The sequence below is a fragment of the Coregonus lavaretus genome (genome assembly GCF_964263955.1).
Source record: "Coregonus lavaretus genome assembly, chromosome: 35".
Classification (NCBI taxonomy): domain Eukaryota; kingdom Metazoa; phylum Chordata; class Actinopteri; order Salmoniformes; family Salmonidae; genus Coregonus; species Coregonus lavaretus.
This window is the reverse complement of record NC_140022.1, coordinates 3,440,637-3,463,335: the sequence shown is the minus strand read 5'-3', so window position 1 is coordinate 3,463,335 and position 22,699 is coordinate 3,440,637. Positions and strand designations below refer to the sequence as shown.

General features: G+C 43.2%; 1 protein-coding gene across 2 annotated transcripts; it reads left to right on the top strand.

Moving 5' to 3' along the window:
• The first annotated feature begins 5,045 nt into the window (after positions 1 to 5,045).
• LOC311109825 (ETS translocation variant 5-like) lies at positions 5,046 to 15,596 on the top strand. 2 transcript variants are annotated; one of them, XM_084152825.1, is made up of 11 exons: positions 5,046 to 5,135; positions 6,400 to 6,541; positions 6,781 to 6,916; positions 7,259 to 7,309; positions 9,940 to 10,066; positions 10,679 to 10,936; positions 11,233 to 11,531; positions 12,215 to 12,343; positions 12,765 to 12,934; positions 13,216 to 13,317; positions 13,591 to 15,596. In XM_084152825.1, exons 2-11 carry the CDS (start codon positions 6,494 to 6,496, stop codon positions 13,831 to 13,833), a joined length of 1,563 nt encoding a protein of 520 aa, XP_084008951.1. In that variant the 5' UTR covers positions 5,046 to 5,135; positions 6,400 to 6,493; the 3' UTR covers positions 13,834 to 15,596. The 2 variants fall into 2 exon arrangements, with proteins under 2 accessions (XP_084008951.1, XP_084008950.1); XM_084152824.1 differs by having other exon boundaries at positions 13,216 to 13,323.
• Positions 15,597 to 22,699: the final 7,103 nt, after the last annotated feature.

Below are 22,699 nucleotides of genomic sequence, written 5' to 3'. Positions count from 1 at the left end.
AGTAGAGTAGAGCACTAGTGATACAGTAGAGTAGAGCACTAGTGATACAATACAGTAGACCACTAATGATACAGTAGAGTAGAGCAATAGTTATACAGTAGAGTAGAGCACTAGTGATACAGTAGAGTAAAGCACTAGTGAAATAGTAGAGTAGAGTACTAGTGATACAGTAGAGTAGAGAACTAGTGATACAGTAGAGTAGAGCACTAATGATACAGTAGAGTAGAGCACTGGTGATACAGTAGAGCACTAGTGACACAGTAGAGTAGGGCACTAATTATACAGTAGAGAAGAGCACAAGTGATACAGTAGAGTAGAGCACTAATTATACAGTAGAGAAGAGCACTAGTGATACAGTAAAGTAGAGCACTAATTATACAGTAGAGAAGAGCACTAGTGATATAGTATAGCACTAGTGACACAGTAGAGTAGAGCACTAATTATACAGTAGAGTAGAGCACTAGTGATACAGTAGAGCACTAGTGACACAGTCGAGTAGAGAACTAATTATACAGTAGAGTAGAGCAATAGTGATACAGTAGAGTAGAGCACGAATTATACGGTAGAGTAGAGCACTAGTGATACAGTATAGCACTAGTGACACAGTAGAGTAGAGCACTAGTGATACAGTATAGTAGAGCACTAGTGATACAGTAGAGTAGAGCACTAGTGATACAGTAGAGTAGAGCACTAATGATACAGTAGAGTAAAGAACTAGTGATACAGTAGAGTATAGTAGACCACTAATGATACAATAGAGTAGAGCACATGTGATACAGTAGAGTAGAGCACTAGTGATACAGTAGAGTAGAGCACTAGTGATACAGTATAGTAGACCACTAATGATACAGTAGAGTAGAGTACTAGTGACACAGTAGAGTAGAGCACTAGTGATACAGTAGAATAGAGCACTAGTGATACAGTAGAGTAGAGCACTAGTGATACAGTAGAGTAGAGCACTAGTGATACAGTAGAGTAAAGCACTAGTGATACAGTAGAGTAGAGCACTAGTGATACAGTAGAGTAGAGCACTAGTGATACAGTAGAGTAAAGCACTAGTGATACAGTAGAGTAGAGTACTAGTGATACAGTAGAGTAAAGCACTAATGATACAGTAGAGTAGAGTACTAGTGATACAGTAGAGTAAAGCACTAGTGATACAGTAGAGTAGAGTACTAGTGATACAGTAGAGTAAAGCACTAATGATACAGTAGAGTAGAGTACTAGTGATACAGTAGAGTAAAGCACTAGTGATATAGTAGAGTAGAGCACTAGTGATACAGTAGAGTAGACCACTAATGATACAGTAGAGTAGAGCACTAATGATACAGTAGAGTAGAGCACTAGTGATACAGTAGAGTACTAGTGGTGCAGTAGAGTAGAGCACTAATGATACAGTAGAGTAAAGCACTAGTGATACAGTAGAGTAGAGCACTAGTGATACAGTAGAGTAGAGCACTAGTGATACAGTAGAGTAGAGCACTAGTGATACAGTAGAGTAGAGCACTAATGATACAGTAGAGTAAAGAACTAGTGATACAGTAGAGTATAGTAGACCACTAATGATACAATAGAGTAGAGCACATGTGATACAGTAGAGTAGAGCACTAGTGATACAGTAGAGTAGAGCACTAGTGATACAGTATAGTAGACCACTAATGATACAGTAGAGTAGAGTACTAGTGACACAGTAGAGTAGAGCACTAGTGATACAGTAGAATAGAGCACTAGTGATACAGTAGAGTAGAGCACTAGTGATACAGTAGAGTAGAGCACTAGTGATACAGTAGAGTAAAGCACTAGTGATACAGTAGAGTAGAGCACTAGTGATACAGTAGAGTAGAGCACTAGTGATACAGTAGAGTGTGAGTGAGAGACAGAGAGAGAACTATGATAACGGTGGGTGAGAGAGGTGAGCTTCATGGTCTAGATCCCTCGTGCTTTAGAACAATGGGAAGGGTAATGAACTGGAATTAGTTCAAAGGGGAATTAGAGAGGAATCTGCTGCTTCTAGCTGGATAGACATACTGCTTGAAATAAGGCAGGAGGGAGGGGGGAGAGATGAAGAGTCTTTGAAGCATACAGTCATGATACTGCATGGTAAATACTATCAAAGAGCCCCGAGAACTGTTACCAAACTGTGGGTGTGTCCCAAATGGTACCATATTCCCTATGTAGTGAACTACTTTTGACAAGGACCTGATCAAAAGTAGTACACTACATAAGGAATAGGGTGCCATTTAAGACGAAGCCTGTAACGGTGTCTGCAGGCTTCAGAGGGAGGAGGCTAGGAGACCTGGAGGGTGATCTGGGACCACAGCCAATGAGGACAAAGGGAGCTGTATTGGATCACAGGACTGTGTGAATTTGGGGGTCTTGTGAATGTGCACCCTGGGCTGGGCTGATGTTGGTGCATGCCTGTACCAAGGGTACCAACGTAGGGTGAGAAGGGGTCAGTAGGCCAGTGGGTTTGGGTACAAATACTCCAAAGATTAGACTGCATAGGGTGGTGGAAAGACCCTTTGAAAACCTGGGTCGTGTTCATTAGACGCTAAACGGAAGAAACCTGACTGAAACAAGGAGGGACTACCTGGACTTGTCCAATAAGAAACACTCATTTTGTTTTCCGTTGCTAAACATTTTGCTAGGGTGTGCACTACTGAATAACAACCCTTGTATGAATAATGTATGACAAGCACTCACCACTAACAGCAGGTCTCTGATCCAGTCCTACTGCAATCCACACAGCAGAGATGGAACAGAGAGACAATGTATTATGGAAGGGGTGAGCATGGAGAAAGCTAACTCCAAGGGAACTGCAATAGTATAAAAGTAATCCTTCTACTTCTAAAGTGGTTGTCCCACTGGCTATCATAAGTTGAATGCACCAATTTGTAAGTCGCTCTGGATAAGAGTGTCTGCTAAATGATGTAAATGTAAATGTAATGCTCCTATCCTTCGCTCTTGAGTTTCGACCTGTGAATGGAAAAAAGTATGTTGATTGGTCAATAACGACAGTGTAAAGTGTGGTGATTGGTCAATAACGACAGTGTAAAGTGTAGTGATTGGTCAATAACGACAGTGTCAAGTGTGGTGATTGGTCAATAACGACAGTGTAAAGTGTGGTGATTGGTCAATAACGACAGTGGTGGTGTGGTGATTGGTCAATAACGACAGTGTAAAGTGTGGTGATTAGTCAATTAACAACAGTGCAAAGTGGATTGTTGTAATGCAGCCTAAAGGCATAGACCTTGGTTTAAATAAAAAGCCACACATACAGACATGACAATATATAACTAGTAAATACAAATACCAGGGGAATAGAACCAATGTGAAAGCTAGGATGTGTAACTAACTATCTATCCCTGTTACACCATAGAGTTACACCGAGTGTACAAAACATTAAGGACACCTGCTCTTTCCATGAAACAGACTGACCAGGTGAATCCAGTTGAAAGCTATGATCCCTTATTGATGTCACTTGTTAAATCCACTTCAATCAGTGTAGATGAAGGGGAGGAGACAGGTTAAAGAAGGATTTTTAAGCTTTGAGACAATTGAGACATGGATTGTGGTGGGACAACTCAATATTACGAAGGTGTTCCTAATGTTAGGTATACTCAGTGGTGGAAAAAGTACCCAATTGTCATACTTGAGTAAAAGTAAAGATACCTTAATAGAAAATGACTCAAGTAAAGGTGAAAGTCACCCGGTAAGATACTACTTGAGCAAAAGTCTAAAAGTATTTGGTTTTAAATATACTTAAGTATCAAAAGTAAATGTAACTGCAAAAAATATAGTTAAGTATCAAAAGTAAAAGTACAAGTATAAATCATTTCCAATTCCTTATATTAAGCAAACCAAATGACACAATGTTATTGTTTTCTAATCTACAGATAGCCAGGGGCACACTCCAACACTCAGACATCATTTACAAACGAAGCATTTGTGTTTAGTGAGTCCGCCAGATCAGAGGCAGTAGGGTTGATCAGGGATGTTCTCTTGATAAGTGTGTGAATTGGACCATTTTCTTGTCCTGCTAAGTAGTCAAAATGTAACGAGTACTTTTGAGTGTCAGGGGAAATGTATGGAGTAAAAAGTACATACTTTTCTTTAGGAATGTAGTGAAGTAAAAGTAAAAGTAGTAAAAAAATATAAATAGTATAGTAAAGTACAGATACCTCAAAAAACTACTTAAGTAGTACTTTAAAGTATTTTTACATAAGTACTTTACACCCCTGGATATACTCAGTGTATATCTCTGTAACACCATAGTTATATCTCTTTAATACTATAGAGTCTGTGCAGACAATGGAGCATCCCTCTGTACCACCATAACATTTTACATAACAAGGTAGTATGAGGTCATTATAATTACCCTGCAACTCAGATCATGTTTGGCATTTAATCGACTGTAACCATTTTAACATTGTCTTATCTGACTGCAGTTCAACCCTGGGCAGAATAGTGTGTGTGTGTTTGCGTGTAAAGTGTGTGTGTGATCGACTGTGTCCAGACTCCATACAGTCAGCTCTGTCCTGAGCAGTTAATCAATGTCAGAAGAAAAAACTAAAAAACCTGTGAAACTGGACACTGCATATCCTGCTGTTCTCCCAGACAAGACTGTTTTTCTAAACTGAAAATGGCAAATATGTAGCAAGATATTGTAATAACAATGTAGCAAGATGCTGTAATAACTATGTAACAACTTTGTAGCAAAACATTTTATCTGGTTGTTGTGTGAATGTACTCGAGTTTATATGTTTCAAGATGTCAGTATCTGTTTCTACTGTAACTTTTTCGTTCCACCCCGTGTCTGGCCGTCTGACGTGAATGAAAAGCAGTCATTCATAAAAACAAGACAAGGTCGCTCACCATTGGTCACTGGGGTCCAAAGAGCTCTCTGAACGTCGATTGGTCAGTCACTTGAATGGCATAGTGTAACAACCAATGGGCGTGTATTATGGAGTCCTCTATTTTCGCTCAAGGGAAAACCAGACGATTCCATTCAGAAATCCACAATCAAGCTTTGTGTGAGAAGAGCATAGACGTAAATTCTGAAAGGACGTTTGCAACAGCGTGGAGTGAAACACAACTTATTTTCAACATTGCAAAGGAATTACATCTTCGCAAAGGTGAGTTTCACATGAAATTATCAACCGCAACAAAAATATGCGTATAAGGTTTTTGCGTTAGTTTATTTCAAGCGCCTGTAATGATGCATTAACTTTGACCGACTTGCATCCATAGAATGCGAGTTCTCTGGCAAGCATTTTCTAGCTATCTGGTGGTGGGGGGGGGGGGGGGGGGGGGGGGGGGGGGGGGGGGGGGGGGGGGGGGGGCAGCAATGTGAACGCCATTTTATATGTATCTTAATTTGGCAACCATTTTCTTATTCGTAGGAAAATGTTTTTACATGACTTACTTTGAGGTGGGATTGTTTATGTTGCAGTATTTTGGCGTGCTACTGCGCATGCAGAATCTTCATAGACGATTCTAACATTTTATGAATGGAAGGTTCGACTCCTTCCCCCACCCCCATCTTTTTGCTCAGGGATCAAATTTCACTTCATTGAGAAAAACAAGCTGGGGCCATGAGGGGGGAATAAGAAACGGTAGAGGGAGGAGGGTCTGCGGGGGGTGGGGAGTTTAGCTACTTCTTGAACTGGGTTAGATTTTCTTTGCTGAGATTAACCCTCTCCTACCCTGCTGCCCTGAATACTTAACTTTATCCAATACTTGTCAAATAATGTTGAAACGTCACCTATAATGTTTTTGATTCAGATTATTGCATGTATACTTTTTATACGTTCTGTTATTGACTCGAAATGAAATATTCCTAAAGATAGTTTATCCAATCTTTACATATATCAAGGACTACTAAACTCAAGCCCCTGATTTGAATCCTATTTTACTAGCACTCAGTTGAACACTTATTCAAAACAGCTCCCGCCTAGTCCTTCTACTTAATGTAAAGACTGTAATGTCAAGTCTCATCCCCAGATAGCTTACTGTGCCTTGCTGCCATGCCTATGTAAGGACTTTGTCCCCAGCGTATTGAGTACATGCTCACTGACATGGTGTACAGTCCGCCAACACTCCGATGCAGGGAGGGTTACGCAAACAAACAACACAAAACAAACACCCAAGACAGAGGAAAGGAACAACTGTCTTATCCTGAAGGCAGGCTGAGGTTGTATCCCAAATGGCTTCCTTTGCCCTTTAGTGCACTACTTTTGACCAGGGCCCAAAGGGCATAGTGCACTATACAGGGAATAGGTTAGGTTGCCATTTGGGGAAACATCCTATGTCTGTGTTGACGTTAAATGACAGGTGATTTGGGTATAGGCTACTGACCAGGGGACGCACTTGCGTGCCACTTTTCTCGGCTCTCCACAGAAAGAACAGACCGACGGACGAGGATCTCCTGCTGCTACAGTCAGCCCCTCCAACACCAACTTCAGTCCAGAGGGTGTGAAGACATTCAGGCAACATGGACGGATTTTACGACCAGCAAGTCCCTTTCATGTCCCCCCCTAGTGTGAGTATTTAGACTATTCTCTGGACGTTTTCTCTGATATTTTTTCCACGTAGGATTTTGATCAAAGCACTAATCTGAAACTTTTCATAGAGTGGATTAAGATAGCACCTGATTTACTTTTTAGGATACATAGATTCTTAGGGATTTTTTGATACCAATCATGTTTAGGCTAATCATTGTTCATTTCCACATCAATGCAATTGCTAATGTTGTAGGTATTTTAAACATTGTCCTAGCAGAATTCTCACATGGAAGAACCAGCGAACGCGCCATTCAACGACCGGAAGAGAAAGTTTGTGGACACCGAGCTCGCCCAGGACACAGAAGATCTATTTCAAGACCTCTTGCAACTTCAAGAGGCATGGATTGCAGAAGGTGAGTTCTGCTCTTGTCTTTCAGTAGGTTTTCAATCTTGCATCATGCTCATTGTTTTTAGTAACATCAGTGGTTTACCCGAGGCTATTGAATCAGGAAAAACAGGAAAATATAGGTTGTTATTTAAAACTTTATGACTTCCTCTTTTTAACAAGTGCATCATAAATATTAACCTTTTTTTCTTTCTGTACTGCATCAAGTGCATCATAAATATTTACGTTTTTTTTACTGTACTGTATCAAGTGCATTGTGTTTGTTCTATTTACGCCTATTAAAGTGACTCAGCCATGTGGCATGCCATCCATAAGTTAGTCATTTAACTCTCTCTGTTCCCTCTTTCAGCTCAGGTGCCTGATGATGAACAGTTTGTCCCAGATTTCCAGTCGGATAACCGTAAGTACCAACCGATTTTAAATATTTACATGTGTATTTGTGTTACAAAGGGGAATCGACAGCGTCTGCTCTTGCATAGTTGCGCATTTCCTAATGATCCCTTAATTCCCAGACATGGTCTTTGACACAACATACAAGCATCACAAGCACAACAAAGAGATTTACTGTTTTTCCAATACCAGTCTTATCCAGTTGGCATATTAATTCAGTGCGTCACTAGTCAGTGAGTGAATTTTTATGGGTACGTGGTTAGGGCTCATTGGTTGCCTACGTAGGCTGAGGGGAAACTTTAACAACAGATTTGTGTCATCGAAAGCAGAAATCCAATTGACGTCGTTGAGCCCTGATTAAACCAACCTCCGCTCATCCTGCCGTTGGTCTTGCTTCTGACCTGTAGCCAATCAGTGGTCTTGCTTCTGACCTGTAGCCAATCAGTGATCTTGCTTCTGACCTGTAGCCAATCAGTGGTCTTACTTCTGTCCTTGTAGCCAATCAGTGGTTTTGCTTCTGACCTTGTAGCCAATCAGTGGTCTTACTTCTGTCCTTGTAGCCAATCAGTGGTCTTGCTTCTGACCTGTAGCCAATCAGTGGTCTTACTTCTGTCCTGTAGCCAATCATTGCCCTCGATGCACACCTTGATTATTGGATTGTAGGGTTTGTGTTCAAACAAAGGAGCAGGAAAAAAAGGGCTACCTTAGAATAAGACACCACTCACCTGGTGAAAATCAAGAATGTTGTGCTTTTATACCAGAGATCCCTCAGCTATCCTCTTTTATAGTCAACCCGAATGAGGACATTCCTATTCTCTGTTCTCTGCCCTGATTCACCACATTAACATCAGAGGAAATAAAGAGAGAACGGTTTGAAACAGGGATATTTTCTGTTGTAAAGCGTTTCGCTACGGTGGGCCTTACTTAACATGACCCAGGTGCGCCACAGCAGCCTGGGATGGCCTTCCATGGAGTCCCAACCGACCAACCACAGCTCTTGGCTGCTAGGATGGGCTGCGTTCCAATCCAGGCCCACAGAACCCTCATGCTGTTTGCTTTGTACTCATCTCCTCTCTCTTTCGCTGCCTAGAATAATATATGCGTGAGGTTTGAATGGAAGCCTTTGATTTGGCTCCAGACGGAGCTACAGGCTGGTTTAGTTGCAACATGTGAATGATCCTATAGAGGAAGAAAGAGGGTTTTAGAGGCCCGGTCTTGCCTTGTTTCACTGCAACGTTGTATTTCATTCGTCGGGGACGCAGCTAGTGACATTTTTAATGCGGTGTGTATCCTCAGAGTGTACACACTGAGTGAATTGTGCTATGGCACAGCCGGACGATTGTTGTGTTTGCTAAAGAGTCTGAGTGTGTGAAGTCGTGTGTGTGTGTGTGTGCGGCGACGGGATTGGCATGACGCTCCCTAGTTTGGCATGCTACCATTTGGTCTCACAGACCCTTCATTCAGCAGTCCTTCTCTAGTGTGTGTGTGTGTGTGGACTCTGCAGCTGGGCAAAGGGGCAGTGTCCATAGCGATCACATGGCATTCTGCCATCAACTCCTTACTCCTTCATTTAGCAATGAACTTGGCTGGAGTAGTGAGAACACACTCTTATTAACTACCAGCAATGACCTGTGGTAGAGTTGTTAGTGATTTAAAGAAATGTTGCAAGAGTTTTAATTATTGTTCTACTTAAATCATATTATAATAATATGCCATTTAGCAGATGCTTTTATCCAAAGCGACTTACAGTCACGTGTGCATACATTTTTACGTCTGGGTGGTCCCGGGGATCGAACCCACTACCCTGGCGTTACAAGTGCCATGCTCTACCAGCTGAGCTGCATGCTGTGGTTGAGTTGCACTGTGGTTCTGTAACACAGACAATCCAGTTGTCTGTTTGAGGTTTTCCAACTGAAATATAAAGTGTTTCAGTCATAGATGCTCGATGCGCAATACCTTAGCAGATAATGGAGGTCACTAATGAGAGGCATAACTCCATAAAGTGTTGACTTTCTGCTGGCCTGTGGCTGCGCTGGGTGATTTACTAGACTGCGGAAGCTGAATGATGGCCGTTCTGTGGCACAACAGGAAATGGGGAGTTGATGTAGGCATAGACCCAGCCTCTGATGCCAACACAGCACCCAGTTAAAGTCCTACTGTATGCACACACACACACACACACAATGGCTGCCTAAGTTACTAACTGTTGGTGGAAGTTGGAGCATATTGGCATGTTCTGGTCTGTGCAACACTTTTCTGCGCAATTTAATACAAATGCATCTTTGTTAGTGGTCTGATTGTTGCCTTGGAAACAATGAAAAACCAACTAGTGAAAGTACACCGTTTGTCATTCACTGCTGGGTTTATAGTTTTCCCTCCCAAACAGAAGGACAGTTTTAGAACCTCAACAATTCACTATTGACTAAACAACAAACAGAAGAGAAAAAATAAAACAATTGGAGGTTGTAATTAAAGACACCCAGCACACAAAACAAGAATACTGAATACATCCATTCACTGTAGTGAATCTTTAAATGGTGTGTGTGTGTGTGTGTGTGTGTGTGTGTGTATGTATGTGTGTATATATATATATATAATATTATTGTGCAGTTTTGTGATGTACTCTTCCTTTCTTCAAAGTAATGTTCCATGGTCCTCCAGCCAGTAAAGTGAAGCGAGAGTCCAGCCCCTCCAGAGATCTGTCCCCTTGCAGTCAGGAACAACAGAGACCCACGCCCTACACAGACAAGGACCTTTACAGCAACAGGTACGCTACATTACACACTGACACGGACAAGGTTTTACACCCCGCCCCAAATTGGACTCTCTGTAGAAAGAGGTATTTTCAGTTACAACCAATAAAAGATCATAAAAGACTGTAAAGGGATAGTACATTTCTCTAGTATGAAAATGTATACACTCACTAACTGTAAGTCGCTCTGGATAAGAGCGTCTGCTAAATGACTCAAATGTACTTCTACTAAGACATTGCTTAATTAGGTATACCTAAATCAAGTTGATAAGGCCTGAGGGGGTGTGGTATATGGCCAATATACCACGGCTAAGGGCTGTTCGGACGCAACGCGGTGTCTGGACACAGCCCTTAGCCGTGGTATATTGGCCATATATCACAAACTCCCGAGGTGCCTAATTGCTATTATGAACTAATTACTAATGTAATTAGAGCAGTACAAATAAATGTTTTGTCATACCCGTGGTATACCACGGCTGTCAGCCAATCAGCATTCAGGGCTCCAACCACCCAGTTTATAATGTCAGATAACACACCGTCAATATGTCATGGTAAGTCCACAGAGAGAATACAGCCATAATCTACAGGCCCAAGTTAACCCCTTCCTTCCCTCCCCTCCCTCCACAGTGCCTACAACAGGAAGCCACTCGGCATCAATACTTTAACCCCGCCCGCCTCGCCCTGCAGCCCCGCCCTGCAGAGGCAGATCACGCCCCCTGTCCATGCGACACACCCTGGCCACAGTCGTCCGACTCACGGGCACGCACCGTCCCCGATCCCCTCCCACCACCGGACACTCCCGCCACACCCGAGCCAAAGCCAGCCTTTCGCCGTGCCCCGTCTACCTGTCAATCACTCCGATGCCTCCTACAGCTCAGAACACAGGTGAGTTGGCACCATGTGTTGGCTCAGGTTGGCGGCATGTGTTGGCACCATGCACTGTCTGACCCCATAGCTTGTATATCTTGGTTGTAAAACCATGATTGGAACGACTGTAGGCTGGGACTCAGCATGCATTTTCAGTGCCACAGTTGATGTCATGTTGGATAGATTTGAACATGAAATCCCATTGTTGTTAGGCTCTCTGGTTTAAGACCCTAACTGACAATTTTTTCCTTATTTTGTCTCTCTCTCTCTGTCTCTGTTTGTCTCTCTCTCTGTCTCTCATTCCCCCTCTCCAGGTTCCAGCGGCAGCTCTCTGAGCCATGTCAGCCTTTCCCTCCGTCTGACGGTGCCTCCTGTACCCCCTACCCCCCTCAGCCCCATCACCCCCACCGCGCCCCCCTGTCCCGGTACGGCCGCCCCCTCTACCAGCGGCACCTGTCAGAGCCCTTGGTCCTCCTCCCTGCTCAGGGCTTCAAGCAGGAGCTGGTCGACCTCCGCTACACCGAGCACGGGGTCCCCACCATGGGCCATCCCCGCACCCCGTTCCAGGGCCTCTCTATCAAGCAGGAGCCCCGGGATTTCTGCTTTGAACAAGGTGAGCCCTGGGGAATCGTTGATGGCAACGGACTTTGAGGCTCAGTTTCCCACTCATAGATTCGGCCTAGTCCTGGAGTAAAAAAACATGTTCAATGGAGAATCTCAATAGGAAGTGCTTCTCCTTCCATGCCTAGGCTTAATCTGAGTCCGGACAGGAAGGCCCTAAGGGTTTGGAAGCAGCCCAAGCTGTCCAAGTTAGCCGCTCCTTTGAGAGTCAACTGTGTGTGGCTACAAATACAGCGATGGGGATAAAACAGTAAGCATGTTTCAGGCTGATGTGGACACTGAGTATTAGTAGTAGTCGTTGGGTGTGTTGCAGTGTAGCATTCTAAGACACTTATCTTCAAAGCTAAGATGACCTCATTTCACTCTCCATGTCTAGCCCACTTTCTGTCAGTGATGTAACAGTCAAACCCTCTTGATAAAGTCCCAGCTAAAAAAAAATGGGACTGTAAAGAGACTGTTGGCTGTGTGAGAATGTATGTCCGTCTTCTACTGGGTATTATGTCATTAGGCTAATGGCTACTTTAAAAAGATAGCATTGAGAAACTAAGTTACTAGTAAGAATCTATTCAAAGAAACACCCATTAGTTTTTATATCTTTCTTTTTGTCTATCTTTCTGGTTTGAAGGGCACATGTCAAGGAAAAAGATGTGTAATATTTTCCCTCGTGTCTTACAGAAATGCAGAACTGCCAGTCTTCTTTTGGGAAGTCCGGTAACTTCTACCAAAACAATGATGGGTTGGTCTACGACGGTGAGCCTCATCTGTACAACGACGACACGTGCGTGGTTCCAGAGAGACTAGAAGGTAAGACATTCCTCTATTAATAGTATGAAATACAATGACTTGCCTGGCACAAAATAACCCCTGGAATTGTCCCAAAAGTGCAAACCCCATCCATCCATGCAGAATCAAACACGGAAAGTATTTAAAAAGAAACTATTTGAACCTCTGACTGGTTTGACACAAGGCTTTAGGTGTGAATGGCAGCAGGTTGTGAATCCTGGTATCTGACATCTTCTAGTTATGTCATGGCAGTGTGGATGACAGGAGTAGATCCAAGGGGCCTTGAACAGAGTTAGCAAGCCTGTGTGACATGAACAGAACCTCTTATCTTATCCTCATGCTCAGACTACCCATCACTGGCATCTTTCACCTAACGGTGTCCACACCACTCCTTCGTTTACACACTCACTCACTCTTTCCCCCTCTCCTGCTGTCCATCCAGGCAAGATCAAGCAGGAGGCCGGAGTGTTCCGTGACGGACCGCCCTACCAGCGCCGAGGTTCCCTGCAGCTCTGGCAGTTCCTGGTCACTCTGCTGGACGACCCGGCCAACGGTCACTTCATCTCCTGGACCGGCCGCGGCATGGAGTTCAAACTCATCGAGCCCGAAGAGGTCAGTTGGCAGTTGGTCAGCAAGCAGAGCCGTGGTCCTAGTGACTGAGTTTAGAGACTTTAGGGCTCCTTTCGAGTTTTTCATCATTTTGTCTATGAGTTCAAAGTAACTGGAGTGTTACAATAGGTCATGAAAATAGTTGTTACGCTGTGCTTCCAGGAATAATCACACCGTATTACTAAGGCACTAGAAGTGACACACGGGAAACTAACCACAAAAGAAGTTGGTGTATGTATCTACAGGTTGATCAGAATAGTTTCCTTTCTCCTCCCCTGTGGCAGGTGGCTCGGCGCTGGGGCCTCCAGAAGAACCGGCCTGCCATGAACTACGACAAGCTGAGTCGCTCTCTACGCTATTACTATGAGAAGGGCATCATGCAGAAGGTAAAGGTAAAATTTAATTTTAATTAAAGTCAATTACAATTCTCTGTTTTGGGTCAAATTCAGTGGAGGCTTTATGAATTGAGGGGAAAACATCAGTACAATTGAGGGCTACATTGCACCAATAAACAGTACATTGGTTGCACATAAGGACAGGGCAGATGCATTGCGAGTTTCAGAAGGTTGGGAATAAAGTCCCAAAGTTATTTTCAAACTACTAGCGGTCGTACGCTGAACGACTGTCTAACTCCCTCTGCTCTCTTTGTGTGGGATCAGGTGGCTGGAGAGAGGTACGTGTACAAGTTTACGTGTGACCCCGAGGCGCTCTTCTCCATGGCCTTCCCTGACAACCAGAGGCCCAGCCTGAAGCAGGACCCAGACATCCTGCCCCCGTCTGGGGGGGAGGAGGACACCACCGTGCCCCTGGCCCACTACGAGGATGGCTGTGGCCCCTACCTGGCTGACGGAGGGGAGCGGTGCGTCTCGTTACTGGGCTTCCCCGATAACTACTCATTCTGAGTGTTCTGACCAATGACTGAATAAAGACAGTTGTCATCTGGTACCCTGCCACACCCCTACCCTACCCAAACTCTTGTCCACTAACTACACACCACTACCCTACCCCTCGTCCCCTAACTACACACCCCTACCCCTAGTCCCCTAACTACACACCCCGACCCCAAACCCTAGTCCCCTAACTACATACCCCTACCCCTAGTCCCCTAACTACATACCCAGAGCCCAAGCTGCTGAGCGGATTTGGAGCTCTCTAACCCCCCTCCCCTACTCCTATCCCAAACTCAGCCCCTCTTGCCAGTCTTGAGATTACCCTCCCCAAGTCCCAAGGAAAAAACAGTGGAACCTGAGACGGCCATCTTGCTTCTTCTTTAACCTCTGTTATCAAACTGACTTGTGGCGGTCCACATCCTCATCAACATAAACTGAACTGAGCCATGCAGTTTCCACAATCTGCTAGGTAGGAGTGTGACAAAGACAATGTGACGAGGCTATAAAACATTGCCCTTTGATATAGCAATCGTCTTATGGCTCGATCCCAAATAAACAAACAGTAGTACACTCGCACAGGGGCTTCACCTTGGAGAGAAACTACGACTCCAATTAACCTTAGTACCACTGGTGATTATGTAATGTAACCTTGTATGCAATGAATGGGCCAAACACACAGGCACCCGACTGTTCTTATTCATCCATAATATATTGTGCGACTATTAAGAAGCTGGGACAAGAGTACCCCTGAGCAAGTTGCGTTGGCTGGCATGCCCACTCATAAAAACACCAACACACTGAAATCCAATCTGAAATGGGAGAGGTGGACTCAGGACTGTACTCGCTAGCTCAGCTTTCTATTCATATTTCTGACTCTGGGAATTGTTTTTCTCTCACCAAAAACGTAAAACCTTCACGATGCTCTTTGACCCCTGATGCTGACATGTCCTACCAGATGTATCTTTCCATGACGTTTTGTTTAGATCTTTTCTTTTACTAATTTTGTTGTAACATGTAAAAGGGACACGCATACAAAACAGTATTTTTCCTGAAGCGTTGACTTCATATAAAAAGTGTGTATTGAAAATACATGTTTATGTACTATGATGATGACAAAAGTACTGCAACTGTCATGCAGTCCCTTCTCCAAAAACTATAACTCTGCCAATATGAAGCTAAACGGGGCGACTCTTCTCTTCGCATTATGTTTTCTCACAGAAAGCTGTACCATCCTATCGCTGTACCATTCAAAAGTGTTCTGCTTTTTGTAAAGTTTATCGGGGAGTATATGAAACAAACATCTAAAATGTAAATGTATATATGAATATATTTTTGCAAAGTAATTTGTTTTGACGTTGTAGAAGCTGGAAAGTTTGGCCTGGTAACTGGTTTGCATCCTTTAATTCTTGTCATGAGATTACGGTGTCCATATTAGGACACAGCCTCAGTCTCCGCAGGAGTTGTCTGTCAAGTCCTGCAAAGACTGAGGCTGTCCGAATATGGACACCGTATTAAGGCAGTGGGTTGGAACCAAGAAAGACCATCTTGTTGACTGAGTGGTGGGCGTGTCGGCGTCACACCTGTGTACCAGTATATTTTGATATGATCGTCTGTCTATATGTGGATTGGGGTGTGTCTTGTCCACGACGTTGAGGTTTGCTGGCACTTGTATAAGTGACAAGTGACAACCCCCCCTTCCCCCCAGATACAATGTGTGCCTTCCACTGCTTTTGGTTGATTTTCTTATACTGGACACAATAAACTATACTTTCTGCTTCAAACTGTTTTATTGAGTCTCTTCCTATTCTGACCAACCAATCTAACTTTCAGTGATGCGTTACTGTGGTTCAAGTTGAGTTGGTCTTTTTGATTGAATTCTACTTCTTATGAATGTATAACAATATACAAAATCTCACACATTCCTGATGTCAGGATACAGTGTTACAATAGTCCTATAAAGAACAGGCAATAAGATGTGGCATTTAAATTGACGCCTGTGCTTAAGCCTTGTTCACACTGCAGGCTTTAATGCTCAAATCAGTTTGGTTTTTCAAATCCGTTTTGGAATCCTGACTGTCCAAACAGCAAGTTACAAGTGACCAGATTGGATTTGTGTGTGTTCAGACAGCAATCATTTGCTGTCATGGTTATGCTAGTTGTCATACTGTAGGAAAAACGTCGTAGTAACAATGGGTGTGTGCGCAGTGGTGCAGGCTGATTGGTGGTGGTGCTCGTAGGTTCCTATCACCCAGAAGTTATGTAGCAAGCTAAGGTGACAACAATGGCTGCCATGGACGTTTCCCAGTTGCTTTGAATGTTCAAAATCACAGTGTAAGAACACTTTTAAAGCCTCAAAGGATAAGATGAACCAACTTTCAAAACGAGTCCTTTGATTATTTGAATCAGATGTGTAGTGCTAAGAACAACCTCTCCCTCAGCAAGGGCAAGACAATGGAGCTGATCGTGGACTACAGGAAACGGAGGGCCGAGCACGCCCCCATTCACATCGACGAGGCTGTAGTGGAGCGGGTCGAGAGCTTCAAGTTCCTCTGTGTCCACATCACTAAGGACCTATCATGGTCCAAACTCACCAACACAGTCGTGAAGAGGGCACGACAACGCCTCTCCCCCCTCAGGTTGAAAAGATTTGGCATGGGCCCTCAGATCCTCAAAAAGTTATACAGCTGCACCATTGAGAGCATCTTGACTGGCTGCATCACCAGTTGGTATGGCAACTGCTCGGCATCCGACTGCAAGGCGCTACAGAGGGTAGTGAGTAGGGCACAGTACATCACTGGAGTTGAAGTCTCTGCCATTCAGGACCTCTATCCCAGGCGGTGTCAGAAGAAGAAGACTCCAGCCGCCCAAGTCATAGACTGTTCTCTCTGCTACCACACGGCAAACGATACCGGAGTGCTACGTCTGGGACCAAAAGGCTCCCAAACAGCTTCTACCCCCAAGCCATAAGCCCTAAATACACTAAACAAAAATATAAACGCAACATGAAACAATTTCGAAGATGTTACTGCGTTACAGTTCATATAAGGAAATCAGTCAATTGAAATAAATTAATTAGTCCCTAATCTATGGATTTCACATGACTGGGAATAAAGATATGTATCTGTTGGTCACAGATACCTTTAAAAAAAAGGTAGGGGCGTGGATCAGAAAACCAGTCACTATCTGGTGTGACCACCATTTGCCTCATGCAGCACGACACATCTCCTTCGCATAGAAGAACTGGGACATTTTCAGCTTCCAGGAATTGTTTACAGATCCTTGCGACATGCATTATCATGCTGAAACATGAGGTGATGGCAGCAGATGAATGTCACTGCAATGGGCCTCAGGATCTCGTCACAGTATCTCTGTGCATTAAAATGGCCATAGATAAAATGCAATTGTCCTGCCTATACCATAAACCCACCGCCACCATAGGGCACTCTGTTCACAACGTTGACATCAGCAAACCGCTCATCCGCACGTCTGCCATCTGCCCAGTACCGCGGAAACTGGGATTTATCCGTGAAGAGCACATTTCTCCAGCGTGCCAGCGGCCATCGAAACTGAGCATTTGCCCACTGAAGTTGGTTACGACGCCGAACTACAGTCAGGTCAAGACCCTGGTGAGGACGACGAGCACGCAGATGAGCTTCCCTGAGATGGTTTCTGACAGTTTGTGCAGAAATTATTCGCTTGTGCAAACCCACAGTTTCATCAGCTGTCCAGGGGAAATTGTACATTTGCTGTTGATGCAGATCCCACGGTAGTTATTGGGGTCAAATCTGTCTCCACTTTTGTGGATTGGGGTGGTTTCAACACCACAGGCCTTTTTGGGTTGGAGGGTTTGTATTTGCTCCTGTAGTTCATACAATGTAATTGGAGAATCCAGTGGGTTCTGGTAGTCAATAATAGCTGATTCTAAGATTTGTAATTGATCATGTATATGTTTTTGCTGTTTGTTCTTTGGTATAGGGCCAAAACGATTGGAGAAGGGGTTTATCCATACATCTCCATTTTGGATAGATAGCTCTCCATGTTGTTGTTTAGTCTGTTCCAATTTTCCCAGAGGTGGTTAGATTAAATGGATTCTTCAGTGACATTGAGCTGGTTTTTGACTTGCTTTTCCTTCTTTTTCCTTAGTGTATTTTAGCTCTCCTTTCAGACCAACCCCCTCCACACACCTCTCTGTCCTACCTAACACCAGTCAGAGCCAGAACCATATATGTGGTCAGAGCTATGCCAGGTCAGGGCTTCAGTTGACTCCGCTGAGATAGTGGCCCTATTTTGAGGCGGATTAGCTATCGAGGGAAAGGCTTGTGCTGAGGACTGTGGATAGGTTTGCAAAGGAATGGTATATTACTGGAAACGTTTACCAGTAAACTACCAGAATTTTGGTAGCTTTCAAATTTTTTTATTTTAATTTTATAAAATGACATCTAGTGGCCTTTTCGGGGTACTTCAGATTATCACAGATATCTGTAATTATCTCTGGCCCTCAGTGTGGCCTTATCACATGTAAAATAATCAATTAAGATGATGACAAAGCTGTAAAACATTGTCCTAAATATAAACCATAGTGGATACCATTTGTGTTTAATATGAGGGTTTCAGCCTGAAATATCCTTTCAAAAAAATGTACACTTTTATTTATTTAGTTATGTTAATATATCTTTGTAGTAAATATCTTTGCGCCAAACCGGTGGCAGTTGTGAAAAAAGTCAGTAGTTGGTTGAATTGCAGTTGTTAAAAATACTATTGATTAGATACTTTTCTCATTAATTAGGCTATTTTCTCTTGAACCATATGGTCTATCCACTTAAATATCATGGACAATATGGACACAGATACAAATAAATAAAAAATATGATACATTTAGATAACCTGTTAATTACCTAAATTACAGAAGATTCAATTAACTCTGGTAAATTACCGGTAGCTTTACAACCCTAACTGTGGAGGAATGAGGGTAGAGTTGTGTGGTAGGGAGAGTTGTGTTGTTCGGTAGGGAGAGGGTAGAGTTGTGTGGTAGGGAGAGTTGTGTTGTTCAGTAGGCAGAGGGTAGAGTTGTGTGGTAGGGAGAGTTGTGTGGTAGGGAGAGGGTAGAGTTGTGTGGTAGGGAGAGTTGTGTGGTAGGGAGAGGGTAGAGTTGTGTGGTAGGGAGAGTTGTGTTGTTCAGTAGTGAGAGGGTAGAGTTGTGTGGTAGGGAGAGTTGTGTTGTTCGGTAGGGAGAGGGTAGAGTTGTGTGGTAGGGAGAGTTGTGTTGTTCAGTAGTGAGAGGGTAGAGTTGTGTGGTAGGGAGAGTTGTGTTGTTCGGTAGGGAGAGGGTAGAGTTGTGTGGTAGGGAGAGTTGTGTTGTTCAGTAGTGAGAGGGTAGAGTTGTGTGGTAGGGAGAGTTGTGTTGTTCGGTAGGGAGAGGGTAGAGTTGTGTGGTAGGGAGAGTTGTGTTGTTCAGTAGTGAGAGGGTAGAGTTGTGTGGTAGGGAGAGTTGTGTTGTTCGGTAGGGAGAGGGTAGAGTTGTGTGGTAGGGAGAGTTGTGTTGTTCAGTAGTGAGAGGGTAGAGTTGTGTGGTAGGGAGAGAAAACGTTTTGAAACGGTGAGGTACTACCATAGCCCCAACCTGAACTTGTCCAATAGGAACACAGATTAGTATTTACTATTTACAAGACATGTTGTTACCATGTGCCCTACTGGGAACAACCCAGGAAGTAGACCTAAAGGTCTTGAGCAGTGGTGTGGATAAACCATCCTGACAGTGCTATCTCATTGCTGTGTCTCTGTCCTCACTCTCCAGTTACATAATCAACCTGCTTCAGGCAGCTAAGGAGTTCTGCACATACTCTGAAAGGGACTGTTATAGAAAACTGTACAGGGTTTCACATGCACACAGTCACACACACACATAGGTGGGCAATGAATGGATGCATCCAAAGACAAACGCCCATAGTTCAACATGATGTTCCTCTCTCTAGGGATCCTTTCTGCGTGACTCCCTCTTCATCTGTCAAACCCACAAGCACAGCAGATCTCTGGATATCATTGACAGCTCAGTGCAAAATAAATCAGATCAAAATCAGATTAATGTTGTCCTGTACTATATTTACTGTATGAGCTTGAGTTGGATCAGCTCTGGATCAGACCTTTTCCTCTGTGAAGATAACGCATGGATTTACAGAAGCGGTAGCCTATGACAGCGCTAGCCTGGTGAAACCACCCTGATCACGTCGTTCACCTTTCTATTTCACTTCATATATCAATAATCTTTTAATTAGGAGATAATACGTGAGGTTAATCAGAATGGTGAGTGCAGCGATCAGTCGGTTTCCACCAGGCTTTGCCAGGGCAGCCCTTACTGAAATGAGACTTGATATACTGTAATATTAGTAGACAGTGCCACTGTGTGGTTTATTCGTGTACTGCACGACATTTTCATTGTCAACAACAGGGGCCTTTTAAGTGTGGGATTCCTCATTGTAGGTACCACAGAACTAGAATTAGATTCTATTTGGTAGGTACAATATGTTGCTACGTAACATATTTATAACAAATAATAAAAGCCTACATAGATAATACATCATAAAAAGTTACCTGAGACAGTTGTTGTAGAACGACTCTTTTATTTTGTAAAAGAAAAACGTTTAAGTTACTTCTAGCTTCGCCTTTGACACAATCATCTCGCATTTCACATTATTTTATTTTCATTAGTTTTAATAAATTAAAATGGTACATTATGCATGCAATACCGCATTAGCCGTTGAGTTTTTCGTCTTCCACAAAAAGTATCAACACAAAATGTCCTTAAGAGTTCTGATGAAGCTGCTTGGAAAAGGACAGTTGGAGAATTAGTCACAGCATGAAGCGATGTACACGGTTGCGGTTGCATAGTACATGGAATTTCCTCATTTAAAACAGCATGCCTTTTTTGTATTGCACATTACTGAAACTTTTTGTATACTGAAACGTTTGTGTTGTTCCAACTTGTCCCGTCGAGGATCGTAGTTTTTAATGAGAATGCAAGTATACAGCAAATAGCATCTCTCAAAGACATTATGTACATTTATGTATTTTTATAAAAATAATCACCAGCAAAGATGTATCTATTACTTTTTCATATATTGTGATAAATGTTAGAGTTTTTCTTCTTTTTTATTTTTTGTACATTTTTACCAAAGAAAAAAACATTTAACTGTTTTAATGGTCTGGTCGAGTTTAAACCCATGTTATTGAATCAAATCATGAGAATTGTAATGAAACTTAATTTAGAGGCAAAAATTAAGCCTCTTAATTTTTTACAAGAAGACAAAAGAAGAGTACAGGACTCGTGCTTTTTTTCTGATCAGTAACAGAGACCTTTAGAAATGATATCTACACCATTCAAAGAACAATATCTTTGATTGTTTGAAATGTTTTCTTTCCAGGGCATTCACAGGGAAAAGAGATGGGGTAAATTTTCATTTCACTTCCAGTCAATTCAGAAAATCAATTGGAATTCAGTTAATTCATTTTGAATAGAAAAGGAGACGCCCCCAATGTCACAACAGGGGTAGACATGCTACACCCAGTACCAGTAACCCAAGTTACCACACCCTCACAAACTGCTCTGGGACTCTGGTGGGAGAGAGGTGAATGGTCTAGAAAAACCCCTCTGATTGTCTCAAGCAACAGAGCTGAATCTTGGTTGTGGTTCTTGGTTCTGGTTTTTAATGGTGAGTAACTCCCCATTCAATCAGCCAACACTCACTTTGGCCTGAATCACAATATGACAGAGAAGCATGCTCATAAACGACAGCAGATGTACTTGTATTCTTTTTTTTCTTCTTCGTTGGCAGTCTTTTGTTTTCAGTCAGTGAACAAACTAGCATAAGAGACATAGATATGAGCAAGGAAATCAACTGGCTCTCTAAAATCAAAGTCAGCGCCCTAACCAGACAGTTGGAGCTAAATCATAATTAAGACCCTATCCTTTCAGAGGTTCTTTCTTGTTTTATCATGTTAAGGCACCACCTGCTGCGGGTGCTACAAATGTCAGTACAGTACATCAACTCTATTGGAGGAATTTACACTAAAAGACAGCTAACAAGTTAACTCTGCACATCTCTCTAACTCAGAATACGCTGCCCCAAGAACTCACTCTCCCAGGATGCATAGAGAGGGACCACCATCTCCATCTTGGTCAAAGCTCCAGTTTAGATGACCTATCCACCGCAGGGCAAACCCTGGTCCTGGAGGGTGGTTGTGTCTCTGTGACCGACCGGGTTCGAACCCGGGCCTCCTGCACGCCAGAAGAGTGCATTAGCCCACTAAACTAAAGCCTAGGTATTGGATCGGGGAGCCAATGCAACTCTAGTCAACAAACCACCTTGGATACAACTGAATGCTTCTTATCTCATTAAGAACAAAATAAAATCACAAAAATTGTTGCTAGAAATAAACTGACCGAATGAATTTCTTCCATTTCCATTTTCATGTATTCAATTACCCCAAAAATGTTCAGATGATGCACTCTCAAGTAATTAGACTGCACCTATTTTGCACCAATGTGTGCTCTCCCTCCTTAAACACCCTCCTCTATTTTACACAGGGATATTACTACCAAAGGGAGCATGCCTTTTTCAAGTCAGGGAAAACATGCCAGCTACACAGAGAATCAATTAACATGATGCAAAGGACCCTGGGAAGACACAATCCAACGTTAGTGGAGCAGCATGGACGGTCAACCAATCACGAGGCTGGCCAGAGAGAAACACAGGAAGCAGCATGGATGGTCAACCAATCACGAGATTGGCCAGAGAAGAAACACAGGAAGCAGCATGGACGGTCAACCAATCACGAGGCTGGCCAGAGATGAGGCGAGCTCTGATTGGTTGACACCCCTGCT

Bases quoted from the DNA above. Each gene is read 5' to 3' on its own strand.
- LOC311109825 (XM_084152824.1), top strand. From the start codon at position 6,494: ATGGACGGATTTTACGACCAGCAAGTCCCTTTCATGTCCCCCCCTAGT. The intron at 6,542-6,780 runs GTGAGTATTTAG...TTGTCCTAGCAG, and splicing joins CTTTCATGTCCCCCCCTAGT to AATTCTCACATGGAAGAACC. The intron at 7,310-9,939 runs GTAAGTACCAAC...CTTTCTTCAAAG, and splicing joins AGATTTCCAGTCGGATAACC to TAATGTTCCATGGTCCTCCA.